Below are 23,331 nucleotides of genomic sequence, written 5' to 3' on the forward strand. Positions count from 1 at the left end.
CAATTCAAAGTTTTAAATAAAATCTTTAAAGTCTAAGAAATTTATTAAGATCTTATTGTTTAGAATAAACTTCATTATATATAATAAAAAACTTAATAAAAATAAAAATAGAAACCATTAATTCAATACAATATTAAAATAATAAAGATACTATTGTATTAACAAGATAAATACTTTATCAAATACGGAATCTATTACTATAGGGTATATGCTATGTTATAATATGCCAGGAGACTCAAGTTCTACAATACATCACGACGAGTTCCAAGTAGACGGCAAATTCCAAACTTTTCTCATCAACGAAATAGAACCCGACCAAGAAAAACTGAAGGTTACTAAATCTCCACTGCGGCGATCTTGGGTCATACATCATGCGATGTGATAATCAATAGGTTCACATTATGTTGAGCTCTTTCACAGAACATTTTAAATCGGATATTTAATTTTGCTTTTCTTTAGCGTTGAAATCTAGGAAGTAGAGGATGCTTAAATCTATTTGGATTTGATGTTTTCTCTATCTAGGTGAATTTACGAGTACTATTTTATGAACTGGTACATTTGAGTATACTTCTGCAATTTTCTGCTTGCCGAATGACCAGATCTGTTCATAGGTCATCAAGATATTCAAGCATTATTTCAGCATCGAATAGCAGGTTTGCTACAATCATAAATAACCAGAGGTAATAAGTATGATCAATTTGTAAATCAGTTGAAGGATGTCTAGCTGTCCTCTGGACTACTTGAACGTCTGTACATAGACACTCTGTAAGTGCATTTTTCCGCATACAACCTTCTATCATCATGTTCTTGTGTGCACTCCCACAACCAATCCCTTTCCGAAGATGTAAGTCCATTCAATCGCAACTGCGGTACTATTTCGCTATCAACTTCCGGCTTCCATTCGCGAAATTGAGATATATCATCAGGTTCTCCATCCGGATTGTCGGTAAAATATCGGGGTTCATAACTCCCACCCAGCTCTTGAGGTTCCAGTCGAAGTACAATAATCCAAGGAAATACTCTTAACTTATCACCAGAAACCTCTCTTGACTCATTTAGATTCAAGTAAAACTTGTTATAGTAATAGAATCTTTAAAGCTCTCTAGGACTTGGGGGTGAGCGAATTGAGAGACATAAAAATCGCACTCGCGGATCATTCGTGCTGGCAGGTTTGGTTCGACATGTTGCTTTGGGTTTCGAGGGACTCTTAATCAGAGATTTGATATGTCTATCATATGGGAAACACCTATCACAGCTCTGGTGACGGTGGCACTGAGATTATATAGTTAACAGCAATCTTGACATCATATCAAGAGTGATATGACTATCATTCCTTTCTGGTTCCATACTAGTCATAGCAAATATTTTGCACGTGAGCCTATACTGATGTTACATCTGAATGATAAGTGATTGTGTCAGCCAATGTTTCGGAGAATAATTATTTCAGAGGACTGAATGGAAAAGGAATCTGATAATAAGTTTTTGAAAAATTGAGGGAAATGACCAAGCATCTGCTGTTTGACTAATGTCGGTTGTGGTCTAAATGTGTGTCCAAACATCACGAGAGTAATAAAAGCCAGCTGGCATTTTCAAGGAGTCAATTGAAATAGATGCAGTTATAATGAGTATTTGAATAGATTTACAGCGAAACTTGAGTGTTCAACTAACATCAAATTCCATAGTAGATATCACAGGGGTCTAATGACTTATGGATATCTTGACAATCAAATGTATCAAATGATGGAGCAGGACAGACAAACCAGATTCGAACCCGGCTGCACCTCGCTCAAAGTTTGTCGTTTTCAAATCAACCCATCTATTTCCATGCCCCGAGAACTCAGACACTTTTTTAGTCCCACAATCATAAACCCAGTTACGGCTCTCAACAACCTTACCCGTATATTCACCAATCAAGATGCTCCTTATACCATACAAGTGACTTCCGTACACATGCGACGGGAAAGGATGATACACAAGCTACCCAAGCCTTTCATTCCAAGACCGTCAAACAATGAACCAGATAGACCCTTCACATCATTTATATCCCTTTGGAAAATGTCTTCGCGCCCTTTTGCGAAAACCTCACCCTCACTGATACCGGAAGCTGCCAAAATCCACCAAAAGAACTAACTCATTTCTTCAGCCCCATAGTTAAGAATCCCCAGAAGCTTTAAATTATCGTCCCGAATCATTCTCACTCCTCAATACCCCATTATTCTGTGAAGGGAGATGCCACATGGGGAGACAACCGACACGATATTTCATAAGAGTCCCCAAGTCTCTGAGCCTGAAGCGCCAAACCAGTTCGCTCAATTTGTATTTACTGAAAAGTTGAGCGAGGAGGATGAACGGAAACCTTTACACCTTTGGGAACAGGGGTATAATAGGAGAGATACTTTTGGTTGGAAGTGTGAGGAGACTTGGAATCATGACTGGTCGTATGAAGTGGTACTTTGGAAGAGGTAGTCATGTTTTAGAGCTTGCAAAAGAATCATTTTGCAATGGTATTTGGGAAAATTTTTGCATAGCATAGGGGTTTTAAACCAAGTTGAATTTTTCACTCATATGATAATGATAGCTCGTAATGTATGAAGCGGGAATGTCATGGGGGTTTGCAAAGGAAAGCGGGCAGGGCGGAATAACGTCCTTCCCATTTATGTCTGCATTCGTACTTCCACTGCCAATTACCAGGTCTCTAAAAGAAATGTGCGTAACGGGCAGCCAAACTCTTCCAGAGTGAAGGAAATCTGGGATCTATGATATCAATCGGATCGTTGTTTTAAATCAAATGAGAAAATGCCTCATAGAATTTTGGTGGTCACAAGCACCATAGAACTACTATCTTATATCCAATTCAAGAGTTTGTCCCTATTACAAGTTTGGACTGCAGCTTAAATGAGCAATTAATCTGTTTCTCACGCCTGATAAGACAGATGACAGATATTAGCGAGCTACTGCAGGTCGTGTGCGAAAATGCTGTGATAGAAAGACTAAGAAGACGTCAGGGACTCCAAATACACAATAGCAATGTTCGATTTACCTCATGCGACCCCTAAGGCCGATATCACTTGATTGCAAGGCAAGGTATATGAGAACGATGAGACAATCATTGAAGGAGGATTGAACGAATGTATATGCATATATACCGGTTCAAAGCCCGCTTTGGGTACTCCAAATTCATCAGTTCTAATTTGTTAGATAAGAATATTTGTTTGCATCCCTTTCGTCAAGGAAAGTCAACCTCTGCCTGATGATGTCTTCGCACCCTGCTGCATATCTTTGAGGCCTAGTGATCCACCAATTACCTCTCTGACTTCTTTAGTCCCGAGAACTCAACTCGTAATCCCCTGCCAGCTCTAAATAAATGCCGTTATCTGAGTGTCTATAGAGCAATGGCTCCTTACATGATCGAAGTGACTATGCTTGATTACGAAAAACTACCTCATTACTTCATTCCAGTACCACCGGATATTCAAACTGAGCCTCCATCAATAGGAGAGTTTGTGCAATGGATTCATCAGTCAAAACCAACGAAGTGGGATATGATGGAAGCCGAATATTTCTCGAGGGGTCCTCCATTTTCCTGGAACTCCATCATTTTCAGTACAAGGTTGTTGTTCTGACAGCCCCTGTAGGTGCTATATATATGACAGATTCTGACTGGGGAAATTCTTTGACATGTGATCTCGTAAATCTAGGCAGAGGTACAGGTTGACTGGTAGATCTATGACTAAGTCAATCACAAACGTAGAACACAATCCATGATGATTTCAATGATTGTTCAGTTCTAGTTATCGTGCCATATCAAGCAAATTGGTAGTATGGACTTTGAGTGACGGTAATAATTCATACAGGTCTCAGAGAGTTTTGGCGTATTCTACTTACCACGGTTATGCTTGGGAACGTATGTGACATGGATGTTAGTACTAATGTACTCTACATAACTCCCAGATATGTTTGAAGAGAGAATCTCAGAGCAGCATATACTGAAGTTTGTGATGCAACTTTTAACTTCCACAGAGATCTGATAGGAAAAGGTATTTGTGAACTCCAATAGTGGGAATGATGGATGGTGGTGGGGGTTTCTTGTTGGGAGGAGTAGAGGGGCCAAGCGAAAAGAGCAGATCTGTCGATGTCAGATACGAGGTGGCACTTTTAACACCAGCAATATTGTTGACAATCATGTCTCTTGAGAACGACGGAGCAATATGGAGGACAACAACTCTGAATGCCATATACAAATTGCACGTCAGATCGTAGCCACTCTCAAAGATGAGTAACTTCATCAATAGTTTGCTGCCAGCTAATTGACACGTTGATAAATAGACCTCTGAGGAAGTTGGATATCCGATGGAATAGGGGAGATCGAACTTGCACAGACATCCTGTGCGATAATTGCTATTCCTTGGCTAAAGCTACTCGCTTTATACAGATCTAGAATGAAAAGGAAATAAACGACACGTTGGGCAATATACTGGCCAGCAACTGGCAGATATAATTCTGATGAGATGTCATAATAGAGTTATTTTTCCAATTTCACCAATTCTTTAAAATGTGGAGTGTTCCCCTGAAATAAGCTCTGAAATCCTTTCCCTGCCGGTAGATCAAACCCCTCTAACTTGGCGCTGACAGGGACCCCCAACTGCGCCACGGCCAGCGTGTCATTGACCACTTACAGGGCTCATCTATTACGCCATGGCCCCTTGGTTTTAATCTCCATCTAATCATTACCACCAAACAAAAAAATCTCAAACCTTTAAGAACAAACGTGCAGAAAAGACGAGCTGAGAAATGCACGACGATGCACAAACTAGAAATCTGGAATACGAGAAAAGCCAGGGGGTGTTGTTCTCCCTTTTGTATCTTCAATTTCTGTTATTTGATTTCTAATGATTGATTCAATATTCTTGGTAGGTTATTCACTCGGTCGGTCAACCTCATCGTTTTCTTGCCCTTTTCCGTTGTTATAGCATTTATTTTGTTTGGAACATGCATATGAACTGGTCAATTTACCTCTCGTGTTGATTCAGTTTCGAAACATTTCTTTCCTTCTATATTTTATTCTAGTCTGTCACATTTCAAGCAGTGATACCACGTCACAGCATTCACAACGTTGATAAGTTCTTCCGGGCTTCGGCCAGCGAATCCTTCAGAATGCAGATATTCTCACTGCCGCCTATTCCTTTGGTCCTGTTATTTACGACCATCAGTAAAGTTCGCGCACAGAAAGATAATGGAGAAGATTGTACATGTTTTCGAACGGATAGTGCGTCATCTGGATATTTCACATACCATCGATTTCATGATTTTCGAACAGTAGCAGCAGCTTCTCAGACTGTGCCTGATTTGATTTCGAATGAAAGTGATACATCCAGTGCATTGGCAACGTCGGAATTCTTTTCAGGACAGGCTTGGAATAATGATTGGTCAACGCAGAGTTGGAATAATAGTGATTCGATGGAGAGTGGAAGTGGTGTGCTGATGGTTAATTCGCCGAATAATGTATACATTGGTGTGTTTCAAACTACTTTCCTCTTTATCTGCCAGCCGATATACTAAGACTATTTTCGTAGAAATCTCTAACGATAATGATACCTCCTACGATACCTACCTTACCCTCCGCACAGCGCGTCTCGAAGGCTTTCAATCCGTTGCCGAATTCGACTCCAACGAAAAGAATTTCAAATATATGTCGGCCCGATTCCTTGCTCGAGTCATCGGTTCCGAAGGAGCGTGCGCGGGAATGTTCACTTATCTCGAGTCTGACCCTATCCAAGAAGCCGACATCGAGATCCTAACATCTGGTCCTCGTAATGTGGTCCAATACACAAACCAACCTTCCTTAAATAAAGAAGGTGATGCCGAACCCAAAGCTACAAGCAATGCCTCAACTCCAGATGGTGGTATGGATTGGAGTGTTTGGAATATGTATCGTATGGATTGGATGCCCGAGCAAACATCATGGTATGTTAATGGCGAAAGTGTGGCGAATATTACATATCAGGTTCCAAAAGATCCAAGTGGTCTGATACTAAATATGTGGAGCGATGGAGGAGAATGGACAGGAAACATGAGTTTGTATGACGAGGCGTACCTGCAAATTCAATGGATTGAATTGGCTTTTAATACTAGTGGGAATTTTGCGGGCAGCAAGAGGGATCTGGAGAAGAGGAAAAATAAAGGCTGTAAGGTCGTTTGTGGAATCGATGAAGGGGTTAATGTTACGGGTACTCCAGCGTTATTAATTAATAATACAAATGCGGCGACATTGGGGTGGAAGGAGGGGACAGGGTGTATGGGATGGGTTCCTGTGCTTGTGGTTGGGTTGGCTGCTTTTGGGTTGTTGTGATCTCTTCAGTCGATGATATGGTATATGAACGGGAACAGATGGTTTTAGCGTTGAGAAAGAGCGATCTCCGTGTTTCAATGGATTATGATATAACGAATGTGAAAAAAACATTTGATCCATCAAATTACCCTAGCTACCTTCGTAGCACGATATCTCACCTGGGTGGAAATCCCATCTAGTACTTGCTGTAGTTCGGAAGTATATCTTTCGGAAACGAGATACATGACCACAATCTCCCGGTTCTCCGTCGATAATGCACAAACTCTCCTGTTACATGTCATCTATAGAAGAACTTGGTTATACCGGACTGAAATTTTCGACCAATGAAATCCGATATAAAGAAGATTTCGATGTAAAAAATGATAGCTCAAGCTTTCTAACCAAAATTTATATCCAATTTCAGCTCTAAATCCCAATATTTTCGAGTAAATATCATATAATAATAACCTTTCAAACTTACTTGTTCAAAATACAACTTATTCAATTAAATTAACCACCAAAATTTATACCAGATTTACAAAAAAAGTGTCCGGTATTCCAATATATTCAAAAATCCGATATCACTATATAAAAAGTATTCAAATAAGGAAATTATTCCAATATATCCAAGATTCCAGTATATCCCAGTCCAGTATAGCTAAGTTTTACTGTAGTTCCCCTCAGTCCTCCTAGTTCCCTCGCTTATGCACTCGAACCTGTCACCAGATAATGGGGCTTGACAAGTGAACTTTTCGTACCTGATCTTCTTATGTGTAAATCCATTCTTCTTCTAATCCCCTCTTGCTAAAAGCTTTCGCTTACTACTTCTTTAGAGACACGATATACACACATATATCCACTGCTACCCCCAGAGGAGTGATCACCATAGATATCTATGATACACCCCGAATAGAATTCGCCGACTTGGAGTAATGATAAGAATAGGTGATATCTGGTTTTGATGAACTTGAGTTGGGGGTTTCTGACTTTCTTTGGGTGTTAACGAGAATGGGTTTGGTGATTGCGGATAAAATCTGGGGATTTTCGTCGTTGGTATTCCTGTTCACGATATTTTGAAAATGAGATGATAGAATTCGAATGATATAGGTACTATATTACCCCATTCTCCAAGGTCTTGGATTTGATATACCTCATTTTCCACGTACACTGAAACATTACACCGATCATTTGTAATCTCCTCTAAAGCCTTTTTCAGAAATCTCTTCGTAGTTGCCAATACAAAATCGTAACCCTGAGCTTTGAGTAGGATCTGGAGTTCTTCAGTGAGCCAAAGGACTTCTTTTATGTTATTTTCAGGAAAATACCGCACATGGGAAAGCGGAGAACAGAGTTGTAATTGTGATTGTGATTTTCGAAAAAGGGGGTGAATTCCTGGAGCCTGATCTCCTCAAGTTATCTGTTAGTCCGCACCTGATCACTGTTTCTCACATGCCTTACAGGTTCTTCAGCAGTGAAGTAGCAAATTCTGGGATTATTCACTCCCTGTTGCCGTCTCTCAAGTCTCAGCGCGCCGGAAAGAAGACGAGGCCTTCTCGGTTATCCATTCTCGTGATTCACAACTAACATACTTACATAAACCTCTGGGGTTCCAACGAAAAAGATACAACTCCACGACTGAGAAAGTTATACAAAATTGCTATGCTTCTGGTCGTTGACCAAAGATATAGTAACTTGCGTTTAAGATCAACATTTCTATGATATGAATTATGAAAGTTTACAACAGGAATTTTTGTTGTCACTGTGCGTTTTACATGTAAATGATCTTTATTAAGGGGGATAAGATCACATAACGTAGTTTATCAATGGATTGGCTATATCAGTGGATCGGCCACTTTTACCTCGAATTGTCACTCCAAAGCTATATTATTCAATAACAACTAAATCAATTAATTAAAACTATTAAGAGTTTAATAATCTAGAATTTATTGTATTATTTTAATAGGTTCTTATATTATAACCTATCTTTTCATATTTACTACAATATCAATTAAAAGATACTTCCTTATTAGAATTTCCTCCTTTTTGATGTTTATTATATTGAATTTGAATATCAATCTTTTATTGAAATAATATATCAAAAGCCTTTTATTTAGTGAGCACTTCTCTTTAATATAATTAGGTTTTTTTCATATGTTAATATGTTACGCCGGTCCATCCTCGGTACCGCGTCACATGACTCTTAGCACGTGATGGACCCTGCATGACAGGCATAACGGAATGTAGGTCCATACAGACCAAAGGTCCAGGACCTCTCTAGGTCCTGAACGCTCCAGTACAGTACGAAGGTCTATATAAGGGAATGGGATTTCATTACAATGTAGAGCTTCGTGCTCAAGAACAATCATTAGTTTCATTACTATAGTTACGAGAATTGCAACCAGTTACCAACCTTATTGAATTCCTACTTGAAGTCTAGTCTAAACCACCTCGAGAGATCTCTAGACACTTCCACGTGACCCTAGAGGCAGCTCCCGTAACAGAATAGTTTCGCCCTTTTTATTTCCACATATTATTACTGTAGTTCATTTTCGATTGCCTAGCTGTATAAATTTACTTCTACCACATCTCTTAGTATTAGTAATAATTATTGCTATGCATATAATTCCCATTATAAAGCCTGTTTCATCGAAATTATAGAAATCTCTATTCAAAATACCATATTTCGCTTATATATTTGTAATTAATTGAAACCATTCTTCAATAAGCTTAAAGTCCTTATAGAAAGTTTTTTGAAAGTTATAAATATAATTAAAATGTGTCTTTAATTCGATTCGATGCTATACAAATCGATATACTTAAAACTTTTCGATATATTTCGTACCCTTCAATTCGAGAATATAATTCGCTATATCTTTTATATTCTTAAGTTTAAATAGAAAACCTTTTAAATTCATATCAAGAATATATTGAATAAGTACTTTCTCTTTTAATTCAATTAAATTATAACTTTTTGATTGACTTTCAGTTATATTAGGTTTACCTCGAATTCTATTATTCAATGTAGTTCGAGGTATATAATAAAACTAAGCTACCTTTTGAATTGATAATTTTTTATTTAATTCAATAGCTTGAATAATTAAGATTATATGTGTTTCTTTAAAATGAATTTTTATAATTAATTATAAAGAAAATGTATATTGAATATAGAATAATAATTCGAGGTAAAAGTGGCCGATCCACTGATATGGCCGACCCACTGATAAACTACGTTAATATTTGATCAGTTTACAATTGAATCAACCGTTCTCGAGATTTAAAGCTCCGAATACCACCAATATCACCTTCATAATGATCTTGAAAAGACATCGAAGTTCTTATTTGCTTTATTGATCGTGAATTTCTATTTGCAGTTTAGAGCTATGAGAGCTATACATGATATGGATCTTCCGCTAGTGAGTCATTGCGCTACATCAACTAGTATCGCAACAAGTAGAGGAGCTTCTCGTGTATGGGGGTAGGATTGAGTAAAGGTGTGCATGGCCGCGGACTGATTTCTATCTACTTGATGTTCAACATGAGGATCTCAGTGATTTGGCGATACATATATTCACTGTAAAACATTTCGCATACTCACAATTTAAAATTCGAGGAATACACATAAAAGAGGTTTCCGAACCGTGAAAGCACATCACAGCAAGACTGCTCTCGACTTTGGATTTTCTGTTTCACTACGACGAAAGTGGTGCTCTTTAGGTTCTTGATCGCGAATTTGTAGACTGTGAAATTTACCAAGGTAATCTTTGACAGTAGAATCAATTTTTTGTTATATTTTTGTTGTCAGTTTATGATAGAAATAGGATGGGATAGACAAGATTAGTAGACTATCGGCATATATCAAATGGAATATGCAAGCTGATTGGGAAAGTTCACCGCAGATTTTTAACCACTATTCCGTTATTGATCATAAGATAATGTCATAGACAAATTCTCCGCTATAATGATATGATGGTAGAACTGATGCACTGATGCGTGGGTACAAGTAAGTGGTAGGGAGCAGTCAGAATTAAGCTGCGCAACGGGTATCCGCGGAGCGGATAATAGCCTCAACAAATAATCCACGGATAATCCGTCTACAGAGTAGATAATTCAGGATCTGGACAGGTAACCCATAGGTAATCTGCAGATTATCTATAGATATCCATCTATTTGTATATTGTATAACTATTCATAATCTTTCATAATCTTTCATAATCTTTTATAATCTTTTATAATCTTTTATAATCTTTTATAATCTTTTATAATCTTTTATAATATTAGTATAATTTTATAATTAATATAAAAATTAATATAAATCTAAGCTTGAATCACTTTTGGGCTGGAAAATAATCTAAAAATAGCTTCATATTTTAAACTAAAAAATAAAGAATTTATATATCCACAAATTATTTATAAATAATTTGCAAATTATTTATAAATAACTCATATATCTATAAATAATTCATTTATCTATAAGTAAATAAATTATTTGTAAATAATCTATAAATTATTCATACAAAACAAATAATTTTAAAGCCTCAATAAATAATCTATAAAGCAAATAGAATCTCTAATAAATAATCTATAAAACAGATTATCCACAGATAATCCACGGGTACAGATAATTTGTGCGCAGCCTAGTCAGAATGGATGGAATCGGTGAATCCGCTGGTGTCTGAGCTTTCTCTGCTTTCATTCGATCTAATTCTTCGAGGTTTACCCTATTCAACTCCCTGAGGACTAAAAGATACAGGATTGGTGAGTGATTCACTTGTTGCTATTCATCATTTGATCAGTGGAAGACGTTCTTGAGCCCCCGAAAACAATTCCAGACTGCTGAGAATATTCACCCTATTCTTCAATTCATAAAGTTGTGGTCCTGTGGTGTTGTAATATCCTCCGGGTAGTCACTTTGCTCCATCACGGGCTATATGTATCTAGCAGCGCGACCCCAAAAAATAACATAGGAATTAAGAATACCTAAGAAGCAAAAGTTTCCGAGTGCAATGGTAGACAGTTTTCCCGAATACACTGTAGATTCCAGTGAGAAATCAAAACTCCGCGTTTTGGATGGTGTAGTATAACCCTTACTTTCACAATCATCTTCGTTGCCGGTTTTGTTATCATCTCCTGTCGCTTCTCTCGACATTTGGGGATTATGCGATGATATATACCAAGTTAATGGCGTGATAGATTAGCTGTTATGCACACCTAACTACATTTTGCCTACGTGTCTGATTCCTCACGGCTTTGAAAATGACTCGAATCAGGTATACACTTGAATACATGGTATAAAGCCTCTTTTAGTCAAATGCTCTTCAGGTTGGCTTGGACAGAACTCGTAGCTACCTTATAAGAAAGATGATCAAATGCTGAAAGGGGAAGAAGGAAGGGTCAGACAGTGTAGGCAATAGTATACTACAGTGAAACTGTGGCGCGTATTAGTATATTGATATCGCAGCTAGTATGTATAGAAAGGAGGTTATATTACTCTCGTATATATTTATATGTTTGAAGAATATTAGCAATATACTGAAATACTGGAATCCAATATATTCCTATTCAAATTAGACTAGAAATAAGGGATTCCTATATAAGGAATGGAATTTTATTATCTAATATGAATAAGAATCCCTTTTTTCTAGCCTAATTTGAATAGGAACGTATATTTTATATTGAATTCCAGTATTTCAGTATATTACTAATAGTATTGAACAACTAAATGATATTGAATACTTTTAGTGGTATTGAATTCTATACTAATAATAGTAGTAAATTCATAATCGATTCAGTCTATATAGCTATACTAAGACCATACAATATGTCTATATATAATTCTAATTAAATAAGGTAAATAGAAAAAAGAAATAAAAATCTATTCCCCCCGAACTTCTTTATTAAAACCCACAAGCAACCTTTCAAGCAATTCTTTCAAGTCCTTTAAGTCACCTATATTGTAGATTTATTATATCCAAAAACCTTCTCTTTATTAAATCCCTCAATATACCTATAGAAACTTTACATTTTCTATTCTATTACAATAATCCTTCTCTTTTTATTCAATTTTTTCCAAAATATTATAAAAACTATAATTAATTATAATATTATATCCCTCTTAAAGAGTTATCTTTACCCTTTAATACTTCAAGTCCTTCAGAAATCCTATTATAACCTCTAATCTATTACTTATAAGTCGTATATCCACCTTCTCCTATAATATGTCGGTGATATATAATTTCTTCTTAAAACCTAATATCTCTCATTCCCTTTCCTCCTATTAGATTATCCTATCAATATAAAGAATAAGACTATATTATAAGACTAGATGGTTGAATAAGATCGAAATAATAGATGTGGTAGTGTTAAGATACTATTACTTTAATAATATACACTCTACATTGAAGAATCATTATTTTTTTAATTATAATTAGTAATATGTTATTTATTATATAAGTTGGTATTAAAATTAATATTTTATAATAATATTATATATTTGAATTAGTATATTATAAATGTTTTTTGGAAGGTTTAGTTTTTTTCTTTATTATATAGGGTAGCTATAAGCATATTAATAGGATATCAAATATTATATTAATATATCTTTTGTAAAATATTTCTTAAAAAAAGTGGAGTCTTTTAAAGAGTTTTTATTCTTTATTTTCCTATGCTCAAAAACCTTTTTCTTTATAGTGTTACGGGAGCTGCCTCTAGGGTCACGTGGAAGTGTCTAGAGATCTCTCGAGGTGGTTTAGACTAGACTTCAAGTAGGAATTCAATAAGGTTGGTAACTGGTTGCAATTCTCGTAACTATAGTAATGAAACTAATGATTGTTCTTGAGCACGAAGCTCTACATTGTAATGAAATCCCATTCCCTTATATAGACCTTCGTACTGTACTGGAGCGTTCAGGACCTAGAGAGGTCCTGGACCTTTGGTCTGTATGGACCTACATTCCGTTATGCCTGTCATGCAGGGTCCATCACGTGCTAAGAGTCATGTGACGCGGTACCGAGGATGGACCGGCGTAACATATAGTTGAAACCTTTTTGTGAGGTCTTTGAGTATTGAAAAGTCTGGATTATTATTAAAATTTATAATTTAATCTTTTTTATTAATTATATTCAATATAGTAAGCTTATTGTTAGTAGTATTGATATTAATGATTTTGATATAAGTATATTGGATCTTCCTTCTCGATATTAATAACAATGTCTCTTTAACTCAGGTAGGTATCAATTTGGTGATTTTAGGAAGGGGTAGAGGATGATATCCTGATTCGAATATAATAAAGATTAATGGGTTTTTCCAAGAAAATCTTTCCTTGGTTTTTTCGTGTTTTTTTCAATTCTATACTATATACTTATGTATTTCGAAAAAATTCAATACACACCACTAAACTAACCCGTATACGAAATACGGGAAATACTATTGCCTACACTGGGGTCAGAAAGATTTCCGGTACCTGTTCGAAGCTGAAGATGATCTTTTTCACCAACCAGATATCAATAATGAGATCATCTACAAGATTCAGCTAGCTAAGTTACTGCAAATGAATAGTTGCACCCCACTGGTCATGATCTAATCAATACATTCGTTCACAACACTTTCAATTCTAGAAGCTTAGGCAGCTCCCAAATGAACAATTTACAAGTCAAGTGATTCCCGCTCAGAATATGATCTAGTTTCTTAAGTTGTTTCTAGAGCATCTCCTACAATTTCGCCAGGAAGCCGATGGATTGTGGTCGTTCGCGTGTTTAGATTTAAAAAGGAATCAAGCAAAGTTGATCGTCATCTAGACATTGTGGTCCAAGTATGATGATTTCACGGGAAATCTCTTTGTTCAGGCCACAAAGTAGTTTCCATGTCATCCTAGCTATCAAGACGAAAAATAAAGTCATATTACTTATCATCCTCTTTGCTGTCAACACCACGTCTCTGCGATAGTACCAGGCCGAATAGCTAGATAAGATTGACTTCTGTACCGTAAACGGTCTTTCAAGTTCTTTTCGGACAGGTGGAACTATCATATGTCTCAGGACTGCGTGCTCTTGCTAATTATATAGGTCTCCCAATCTACTAGCAAATCACTAGCAGTATAATCAATACGCATCATATGATTAGCCCAAATTAGCCTCCTTCTCTTCTTTATAACTTCATCTCGGAAGCCCCTCTTTCGTTGATCAGTAAATCCATTCACTTTTCCGTTTTTTTCTAGACCCTAAAACTTCCCTCCGCATCCTCCTCGACCACTCTCCCCTTATTTAAAAGATCAATTATCTATTTTGATCGATAGACAAGCCACGTTAACAAAACGTTCACACACATATTGTGTCTTGCGAGCTTTCTGCACCACTACATAGCTCCCACAGAATAAGTCACTCGTGAGACTGCAAAGATCTTAGGAGTGGACTTCTCCCGCGGAAGCTCTCGTAATTGTCTCGAGCTTTAGCTAGTAATTATCATTCTTTCGATTTGTAAATTTACGTTGAAAGATTGACAACGATAAACCTACGACGATAATCGTGGGATTAGAATTGCTGTCGGATGATGGTCAGGTTTTTTTCTCCGTAACAGACCTTTCGTTTGATAATTGCAATCATTTATGTCAGAATTTAGGGGGTTTACCGTTCACAAAGTTATGAATGTTTCTGTGACTACACCTCGGGTCTATTGGAGAGATTCATCCATACTAAAGTTGAAGGAGCGACTCAAGTTTCGTTACATCTCCAGATGAACTGATTTAGTTCCTCACATGAGTTAGTGTTGTATAAGCTCATCAACCATTCTCCACTGTCTTAACTTCGAACGTACATAGTTGGAATCAGTACTTTGGATGAAAAAGATCCGTAATATAGTCGTATGATACCCGTTCGTTGATGTAACCCTACATGCAGGGCAGCTGAGGGGAAATGCGGGGAGGTATGACGTGTTATCTCTAACCATAGCTAACGTTGCTGCCATCACCATTCAAAGATATGGCACTCCCGGTATAATAAATGCCGTGTGATCCTGTGTGCGGAGATACAAGAGAGGGGTTGAATGTTGCGTGGAAGCCCGTATAGACACACTCTACAGACTCAAAATATTGCTCCACCTCGTTATTCTTCCATCTTGGTCCTAACATCTTGAGAAGGCAATCACAGGCAAAATGGGTAAGAAGGTCATTGCCGCCGCGGTTCATGCCGCCCCAGTCTTCATGGATAAGAAAGGCAGTATTGACAAGGTTTTAAAACTAATCAAGGAGGGCAAAGACCAAGAAATTGAATTATTAGTGTTTCCCGAGACATTCGTTCCTGGATATCCGGTGAGTCTTCTCGACTCATTTCTTAGGGTGCTCAAACTTACACAGAGCTTTTAAAATAGTACTTCATTCACACACACTCACCCCTCAAATGCGTTGACGCACAAGCTCAATATGCGGACGAAAGTGTGGTCGTTGGACGAACAGGCGGTGATCTCCTGCCTATCATGCATCTCTGTGCCGAACTAAAGATAGCTGTTTCGATCGGAATATCAGAGCGTGTGGAAGGAGGTCATACATTATTCAATTCCCAAGCATTCATCGACACCGATGGCACGCTCCTCGGAGTCCATAGAAAACTACAGCCCACGCATTCCGAGCGCACGCTCTGGGCACAAGGAAGCGGACACACCTTGAAGGTATGGCCAAGCAGCATTGGCCGGATAGGAGGGCTTGCATGCTGGGGAAATGCGATGAACAATGCACGTCAAGCATTGATCGAAGATCGACAAGAGATTCACGCCGCAGCTTGGCCAGCTATTAGCACCGTATCTGGATTCGAATCAGTAGCTGACATTCAGATCGAAGGGTTAATGAAAAATCATGCATTTACAGCACAAGTATGGGTCATTTGTGCGAGTAATTATGTCGATGATGGGACATTGGAATGGATGGAGAAAAATTTGGGACCGCAGGATCTTGTCAAGAAGGGTGGGGGATGGAGTGCAGTTATCCATCCTTTTTGCGCTATCTTGGCGGGTCCACATACGGGAGCTGAAGAGAAGTTCTTGAAGGCAGAGATTAATTATGACGAGTTAAGAGTCGTGAAAGTTTGGATTGATGCTAGTGGACATTACAAACGTCCTGAAATATTGACGTTGGACATTGATAGAAGTGCAAAATGGCCGGACGATGAAATCCTGGCAAATGGGGCTTCTGTAGACCTCAGAACTACGACTGAATGAAACTTAGCAGCATGTGGAGTTGAATTAATGAATTGTTCGTTGCTCGTAGCGAGAGGCCATCCAATTGGATTTAAGCACTGGAACGTTAAGCTGAAATTTGGACTACTTGAAACATCAACTTCAGCAACTTTGATTGTTATTTTAATGTTTGTATAGTTACTTTATCATACATTGAATGAGTGAATCTATACTTCCTCTCATAAGAAACTCGGGTATGTATAGCATCAGTCGTTTCTTTCATACTCCTTAGCTTTCATCTACAGTGGCTTCGCCTGCTGACTCCTTAGCGATGCTTGCTTCAACGATTTCCGCAGCATGGATTATTCTTGCCCAGCTTGCGCACCCTATCATAGTCTTGCACAGATTTCCATCTTTGTCCCTTTCTTGCATATTTTGTTGTCCTGTTATTCTGACGCCAAATCTTTTGTAGAACTGTTGTGAATGCTTAGAGGAAATCGTGTAGGGACGGCTACCGCGATAATACAAGCCATCCTCCTTATCCTTCATAAATTCCTTTCCCCATTCAGCGATACGAACAATTTCATTTCTGAGTTTCTTGGTGTGGGCATGCTTTGAAAGAGTAAAATATCCATCCACAAGATGATGTAAGAAAAAGGATCCGTCTGAAAGCATTCTTTGAGATGGATCTGGATTGCAATGATCGAAAAGTGCGCCCTCGGTATTCATCGCTGCTTCTGCAATTTCTACTGCCGTTGACAAATATCTAAGATCGTTGGTCGCTTCGTACAAGAGTGTGAAACCATGAATGGCGAATCCACTATTGTATGACCATTTTGTACGTTCGATTTCCTTGGATCCATCATCATTTATTTTCAATTGATCCCAGATGAGTTTGTCTTTTGGATCTTGCAAGTTAACCTGAAGCCAAGTCAATAGGATTGTTGCAAACCTAAGATAAGATTCGGCTTTATCGTGGGTCTCAATGACATGAGTTGACGGTAGAGCTCTTATTCTCAAGGCCGATATAGCAGCTGGGCCAACTGAGCAAGCAGCTCGAACTTTCTTGTCTGAGAGATGCCATGCAATTCCACCCGACTCTTTCTCTACAAATGGCATGATAAAACACTCCATAATGTCCTTGGCTTGAAGTAGAAACTCGAGCTGTCCCGTAACTTCATACGACGATACTAAAGCCTGAACAACGTGAGCGTTATCATCATAGTAGATGTCTTTATTTCCAAGGAACATCTTCCAAGCACAAAATGCATGATAGTCCTTGTTCCAGTATTCTTGCTGTACCAAGTCAACTTGGTTTACTCTCGAAGGCGGAAGACAATCGGCAGCTGCATGAAGCATGATCGAGACGGGCCATAAGACATATGCGAAATCGTTTTCTTTCCCCAGAGTGCTTTCGTGCTCTACTTTGCCCTGGAATTGATGTTTTTCTCTGCAGTAGAAGTAGTGAAAGGTTCTCTCAGCTAGAGCTCCAGATTCAGTCTCGGTGTTCTTCGGATTGAACTCGTATGATTCACTTCGGAAGAATGACGAGATAGGTGGTTTAGACGGGTCTAGAGGGGGTAATTGTGCCTGAAATCGCTCCAAGTCATCATCACGAGGCTCTTCAACGAATTCCAAATTTTGCTCAACATGTAATTCCCGAAGTTGCTGCTCTAAAGTCATTTCGGCAGTTTGTTCAGAGCTCATGGACTGTAGCGGCGTAGCTTCTTGATTAGAGTTCTTGATCTTTCCCTTGGCTTTCGTAATGCTCTTCTCCACGAATCGTTTCATCGTGATTTGAAATGTTAATTCGACAGTTTGGAATAATGTTTATGGAACATGGAAGAACCATAACAGAAATTGAAGAGCTTGTAACTTGTCTTTTATTTACAAAATGCAATACGAATTTAGTGTATCGTGATTGCCGTTAATGTTCACTGTGTTGCAAACACTGCTTGGAATGCGGGCAGGTACGCTCGGGTACGCTGCATTGGGGTTGACATCAGTGTGATTGCGCCACGTCAAAAACTCAATGGCTCAATGGCATACGAACAGTCCTCGATTAGCAAAATTGCAAACACGACTTATGATATGGTAACAATTAAATACATTATTTCCCCCTTAGTATATAAAAGCAGATACACCATTCGATCAAAAATTGTATTTTTGATGAAGGATTACCAAGCTACACGATGGATACTCGAATCACTCAATGCTTTGTCGCTTCTTCCTAGATGCTCCTGTATAAGGCACTCAGGAAGGAGGGCAAAACATTTCCAATTGGTCGATCTCAGATGTCACTTGAAGTATATTGAGTGACCAGCATACTGGGGCATTCCTATCGTCCAAGACACCGACGATGAAGTTTTGTTGACCAGCATGTAGTGAAGATTAAGAGACAAGATTACATTTTCGTACTCATTATATCATTTATGCCCAAACACAGGCTTCTTCGACTGTTTATATCACTACTTCTTGCTAATTGATAGATTTTCTTATCTGAATATTCTTTAGTAACTTCTTGCTTCGGCCAACTACCTCAGAAAGTGAAATTTTCTTTTGTAAGACCAAATTTTCTTATGGTTCTAAGGGCCCGTTCGAATCGATTTTTTAGGCGATATTAACAACAAATGTAACTCAAATAAGCATTTACTAAACACTAATATTATCTAACGTGGTTTATTAGTGAACAGGTTATATCAATAAACAAATTACTTAAAAATATATCAAAATTAAGCCTTTTTCAATATTCTTATTTTAATAATTAATCATTATTTTAAAAAAGAGAAAAGAATTTTCAATAACAATAAAAAATTAGTTTTTTATAAATCTAGTTTTGTTATAAATATTTTTATTATATTCTAAAAAAAGTAGAAATTGTTATAATTTTCATTATAAAAAAGTTATTTTTATAATAACTATTAAGTTATAATAATTTAATTTTTTAATAAATAATTTAATTTTTATAATATTTATATAATTAAATTTTAATATTTTCAAATTTCTTTAAATTATATTATTATATAAAGAAAGTACATAATTATGTATAAATAAATTTTGTATATAAAATGAGTGACTTGTTCATTAATATAATTTACTTTCTATTAAGTAGACTTGATAAGGTATGTATATATAATATATATGAGTAAATAGATTGTTTATTTCTATCTACCCTTTTTGTATAAAGAAGGAATTACTATATCTATATATATATACTACTTCTATTTACGCACTTCGTATATATATAAGGTAAAGTGTAACATGTAATGTCACGTTGTTGATCACGTGTTCCGACACTCACTGATAAATCATGTTATAAAATTGTTTTAGATTTTGTTGTTAACAAAAGTAAATTATCAAATACTAACATATTACTATGAAATTTCAACAAATATAAATCTACAAAAGTTAAAAATTTATATAATAACTTTACTAAATCTATAATAAAGCTTCAACCTCTATTTACTAACATTTTATTATTCTACATTTTATAAACCTATAAAATCAAAACTAGATCTACAAAATATTGATTAATATATTAGTCAACAATTCAACTCTTCTTATTTTGACAACAGTTTGAAAAAACGATCCGAACGGGCCCTTAGCTGTAAAGACATTCTTTAACTTTACATTTCTTAAACATTCCCCTCCAATCCCACGACCGTAGTTTCTCCATGCTTGAACGTCCTTAATCCCGTTCTTGTGATCTTCAACTGACTCCCACAATTTGGATCTGGACATGCTATCAGGCCGTCTGTGGTCATCCAATCATTTGAATGAGTGAAGCGTTGCTTTGCTGCTAGTAGAGGGAGAACTGATGCTATGGGCTTGTTAGTTCTGGCGTAATCCGTTGGTCGGGATAAATAAGGTAACAAACATAAACTGTAAATGCTAATTCCTTGACCAGGTGGTAAATATAACATTTCTCCCTCGAGAGTAAAATGATCCCCTTCATTGGCACCACAGAGAATTTTGGAGGAGGGAGGACAGATAACTTCAACACGGAGATCGTAAAGTTGAAAGGAATCATCAATCGGAGTTGAAGATGTGTTCGCCATTTTTATGCTTGGGCTCCGAAGTAGCGATCGCACTCAAAGGTGTTGTGTGTGTAGTGGTGGTAGTAGGCTTGGATTCGAAGATCAGGTCGGAGAGTGTAACCTTGTTTCCCGGTAAAAGTGTACGGAGTCGATTTGAATATGTCTTCGGGACCACAGCTGGTGAGCCTTGATATCTAACCTTACTAAGTAACGAGGTTCCCAATATCTGTCAACACAAGAATCCACTGAGAGACCGAATAAAATCGGCGTTCTATGCTAAACAATCAGTATTCCAGGTTCCCCGCACGATATGAAGGATCCCCACTTTTGAACACCGATAATGGAGATAGTGACATCTGGAATGCTAAACGCAAATCGAAGTAAGATACGAGTCAACGCACTTTCGCAACTCAACGAGAAAGATTGTTGTCGGGTAGAAGATTCCCTTCGCTCATCCAAAAGCCAGCATCGGTCAACAAACCATCCCAGATTTCCTTATCATGTAATAAATCCGTGCTGAAATCCGGCGTGCTCCCATTTATCGAAGTTGTGTCTGTCGATTCCCCAGTGTCCTGATGGGATTGAAGGGGTCTGGGGACCTGGTAACTTGTACCCACATCGGTGTTCATTCGATTGTGAAGGCTTTCTTGTGACGTTGGAATGTCAGGTTGATGCGGATGGACACCGTGATCTCGGACTTGATTGCTAGCATGGGATTTCAATCTATGGTATTTCCCCACGAGATTCTTCAAGAATCGTGCTTGCATTGCGCAACCCGTCATTTGTGTAGCACATTGTTCTGAGAAAGTATCGGACGAGAGGAGGATTGCTTGTAACGATTGAGTCTCGAGATTTGAGCGTAAATTCTGAGGAAGCGATAGGAGCAACTGCCATTATCAGCGGTTAATTCCAGACGTTGCGAAACGTTTAAACCATTTTGAAAAGAAATGAATGCACCCACCTTAATGAGAAATATGGCGGCATAAGCAGTCATCACATGGACAGAGTCCTGCACAAAATAGAGCTGTTTGAGAGGCCCAATGACTTTCGATATATTCTCCAACATGCCAATTGCGCTTGACGAACATTGCGATAGTGCTGATTTCGACACTGCAGATCCTTTCTTTGCAGCTTTGAGGGATTGTTGCAAAGTATACGAGTTGAGCAGGAGGCGGAGATGTGAACCATAGAAGCTGACAAGGAATTGCTGAGGAGGTGCGACCAACTCTTGAGGAAACTTAGCGACAGGCTAGATATCAAGAGAGTATGTAACGAACCATCTTCAAATTTGGGTAACCAATCCTTTTCCCAGGTGTTGAGTTCGGTATTTAAGAGTTTAGACAACATTTCTGACCGAAAGTTTCGAGAATCTGATTTGGTCGATGACGAAAGCTCGAGAAACTCGGCACTGATTAAACGTAGACAGACGAACGCTGAGAGAAGCAAATCTCCGCCAGGTACAGCGTATTCTTCTTGGTACCATTCGCTTGCTTTAGATATCAGATTGTTTTGGTCTATCATCCAGGGTTTGTCGAGTTGTAAGCTCAAGCTTCGATCTGTTAGAGAATATAGTCGGGTTTAGAATGGAGTGAATCTAACCTTCTGTCATACACAAACAATACTAGCCATGTTCTCTCAATATTTCTAGCTTCCCTGATACTTATTTCATTGGTCGAGGTTCGCGGCTTTTGTGTCACAGGTTTTACTTCATGCCATCCAAGCTCAATACACATGCGAATAGCATAACCAACGAGTAGCCAAGTGCGTATCTCGGCTGGTTCCTTCCAATAAGTAAAGATTAGTATTGCTTGAACAATCTCTGTGGATTTGGCTCCCCGGGTAAATACCCTTCCGAGTAGATTTTCGGTATGTGACCTGAGTGTGGGATGAAGTGCGGGGTGAAAAGCTTTAGAAGATGCTGAAAGAATTGCCGTGAGGAGGAATGATGAACGTTGGCGAACGTAATCAAATGTATGAAGTTTAGGGTCTAGTTGACAGATAAATGGATTTAGACAACGCATAAAACTATTCTCTGTCAGATTCACAGGCAATTTTCCTCATAGTTCTGTCTTCTTATAAGGATTTCAAATCATTGAATCTTACCTATCGAATAACCCAAGCGCAACAGGAAAACTAAGCATGTTACATGTGATTGGATCATTGAAGCTATCTGCACTTGGGGTTGGTGGCCTCGGTGGAGGGTGAGGTCTCAGAACATCCGGCACAGAAAGAATATTCTCTAGAGAAAATTTCCCAAATTGTGCTTCCCTACTTAGTATTCCAACTTGTTGTAGCCCTTCGCTACCCCATGATTGTGCAGTTTGAGGTGGAGAGGTCTCTGTTGTACCACTTGGTGTAGCGTTTGGAGACGTTTGTCGTTCCATCTCACCACGAAGACGTGTCGCAGTTGGAGGTTGATTTAGTGACTCGGCAATTCCTCCGCCTTCAATTTGTGCATTTGACCTCTGAGCTTTTCGTCTTATCCTAGAGATAATCAGTACGTAAATCATGCACTACTGTATTTCAGTGATGTCATGAATACTTTGTTCCGGGCTTTCTCCCTCTTCGATGCTGCTCAAATATACATTCAAGCGACTTTCGTTCGCATCGCTCACATTTCTCACCGAGCGAAGTGCTTTTACACTTTAACTTTACACTCCGGCATGTTAGACATGCTATTTGACTTCAGGTTTCTTGTCATTTTCGATTTCTGAAAGTTCTGCTCGAACGCAACTTACCTACTTGGTTTTGAACCAGCATGGCCAGGAATTACAGATGACGACGAAGACATTGTTTTCCAACGAT

At 38.0% G+C, this 23,331-nt stretch overlaps 6 protein-coding genes across 6 annotated transcripts; 3 read left to right on the forward strand and 3 right to left on the reverse strand.

The window, feature by feature from the left end:
- Positions 1-3,392: 3,392 nt before the first annotated feature.
- EAF01_008057 (uncharacterized protein) lies at positions 3,393-4,260 on the forward strand (the record flags this gene model as incomplete). Its single annotated transcript, XM_038916313.1, has 3 exons — positions 3,393-3,610; positions 3,792-3,904; positions 4,058-4,260. 3 exons carry the CDS (start codon positions 3,393-3,395, stop codon positions 4,258-4,260), a joined length of 534 nt encoding a protein of 177 aa, XP_038767675.1.
- A 538-nt stretch (positions 4,261-4,798) lies between these two features.
- EAF01_008058 (uncharacterized protein) lies at positions 4,799-6,532 on the forward strand. Its single transcript, XM_038916314.1, has 2 exons — positions 4,799-5,512; positions 5,574-6,532. The coding sequence occupies exons 1-2, from the start codon at positions 5,155-5,157 to the stop codon at positions 6,347-6,349; spliced, it is 1,134 nt and encodes a 377-aa protein (XP_038767676.1). The 5' UTR covers positions 4,799-5,154; the 3' UTR covers positions 6,350-6,532.
- An 8,837-nt stretch (positions 6,533-15,369) lies between these two features.
- EAF01_008059 (uncharacterized protein) lies at positions 15,370-16,531 on the forward strand (the record flags this gene model as incomplete). The annotated part of the gene is made up of 2 exons (XM_038916315.1): positions 15,370-15,629; positions 15,689-16,531. The coding sequence occupies exons 1-2, from the start codon at positions 15,474-15,476 to the stop codon at positions 16,529-16,531; spliced, it is 999 nt and encodes a 332-aa protein (XP_038767677.1). The 5' UTR covers positions 15,370-15,473.
- A 246-nt stretch (positions 16,532-16,777) lies between these two features.
- Positions 16,778-18,280, reverse strand: EAF01_008060 (uncharacterized protein; the record flags this gene model as incomplete). The annotated part of the gene is made up of 1 exon (XM_038916316.1): positions 16,778-18,280. The coding sequence occupies one exon, from the start codon at positions 18,278-18,280 to the stop codon at positions 16,778-16,780; it is 1,503 nt and encodes a 500-aa protein (XP_038767678.1).
- A 1,679-nt stretch (positions 18,281-19,959) lies between these two features.
- On the reverse strand, positions 19,960-20,547 carry EAF01_008061 (uncharacterized protein; the record flags this gene model as incomplete). The annotated part of the gene is made up of 2 exons (XM_038916317.1): positions 19,960-20,309; positions 20,367-20,547. The coding sequence occupies 2 exons, from the start codon at positions 20,545-20,547 to the stop codon at positions 20,125-20,127; spliced, it is 366 nt and encodes a 121-aa protein (XP_038767679.1). The 3' UTR covers positions 19,960-20,124.
- A 389-nt stretch (positions 20,548-20,936) lies between these two features.
- EAF01_008062 (uncharacterized protein) lies at positions 20,937-23,317 on the reverse strand (the record flags this gene model as incomplete). The annotated part of the gene is made up of 7 exons (XM_038916318.1): positions 20,937-21,413; positions 21,488-21,753; positions 21,804-22,075; positions 22,126-22,551; positions 22,630-23,010; positions 23,069-23,209; positions 23,265-23,317. 7 exons carry the CDS (start codon positions 23,315-23,317, stop codon positions 20,937-20,939), a joined length of 2,016 nt encoding a protein of 671 aa, XP_038767680.1.
- Between the last annotated feature and the right edge of the window lie 14 nt (positions 23,318-23,331).

Source organism: Botrytis porri (genome assembly GCF_014898465.1).
Source record: "Botrytis porri strain MUCL 3234 chromosome Unknown BPOR_011, whole genome shotgun sequence".
In the NCBI taxonomy this organism is placed as follows: domain Eukaryota; kingdom Fungi; phylum Ascomycota; class Leotiomycetes; order Helotiales; family Sclerotiniaceae; genus Botrytis; species Botrytis porri.

What these genes read in the sequence shown, in the direction of transcription:
- EAF01_008058 (XM_038916314.1), top strand. Translation starts at nt 5,155, where the DNA reads ATGCAGATATTCTCACTGCCGCCTATTCCTTTGGTCCTGTTATTTACG. An exon ending in GCCGAATAATGTATACATTG is followed by an intron (nt 5,513 to 5,573) that starts GTGTGTTTCAAA and finishes CTATTTTCGTAG; the next exon opens with AAATCTCTAACGATAATGAT.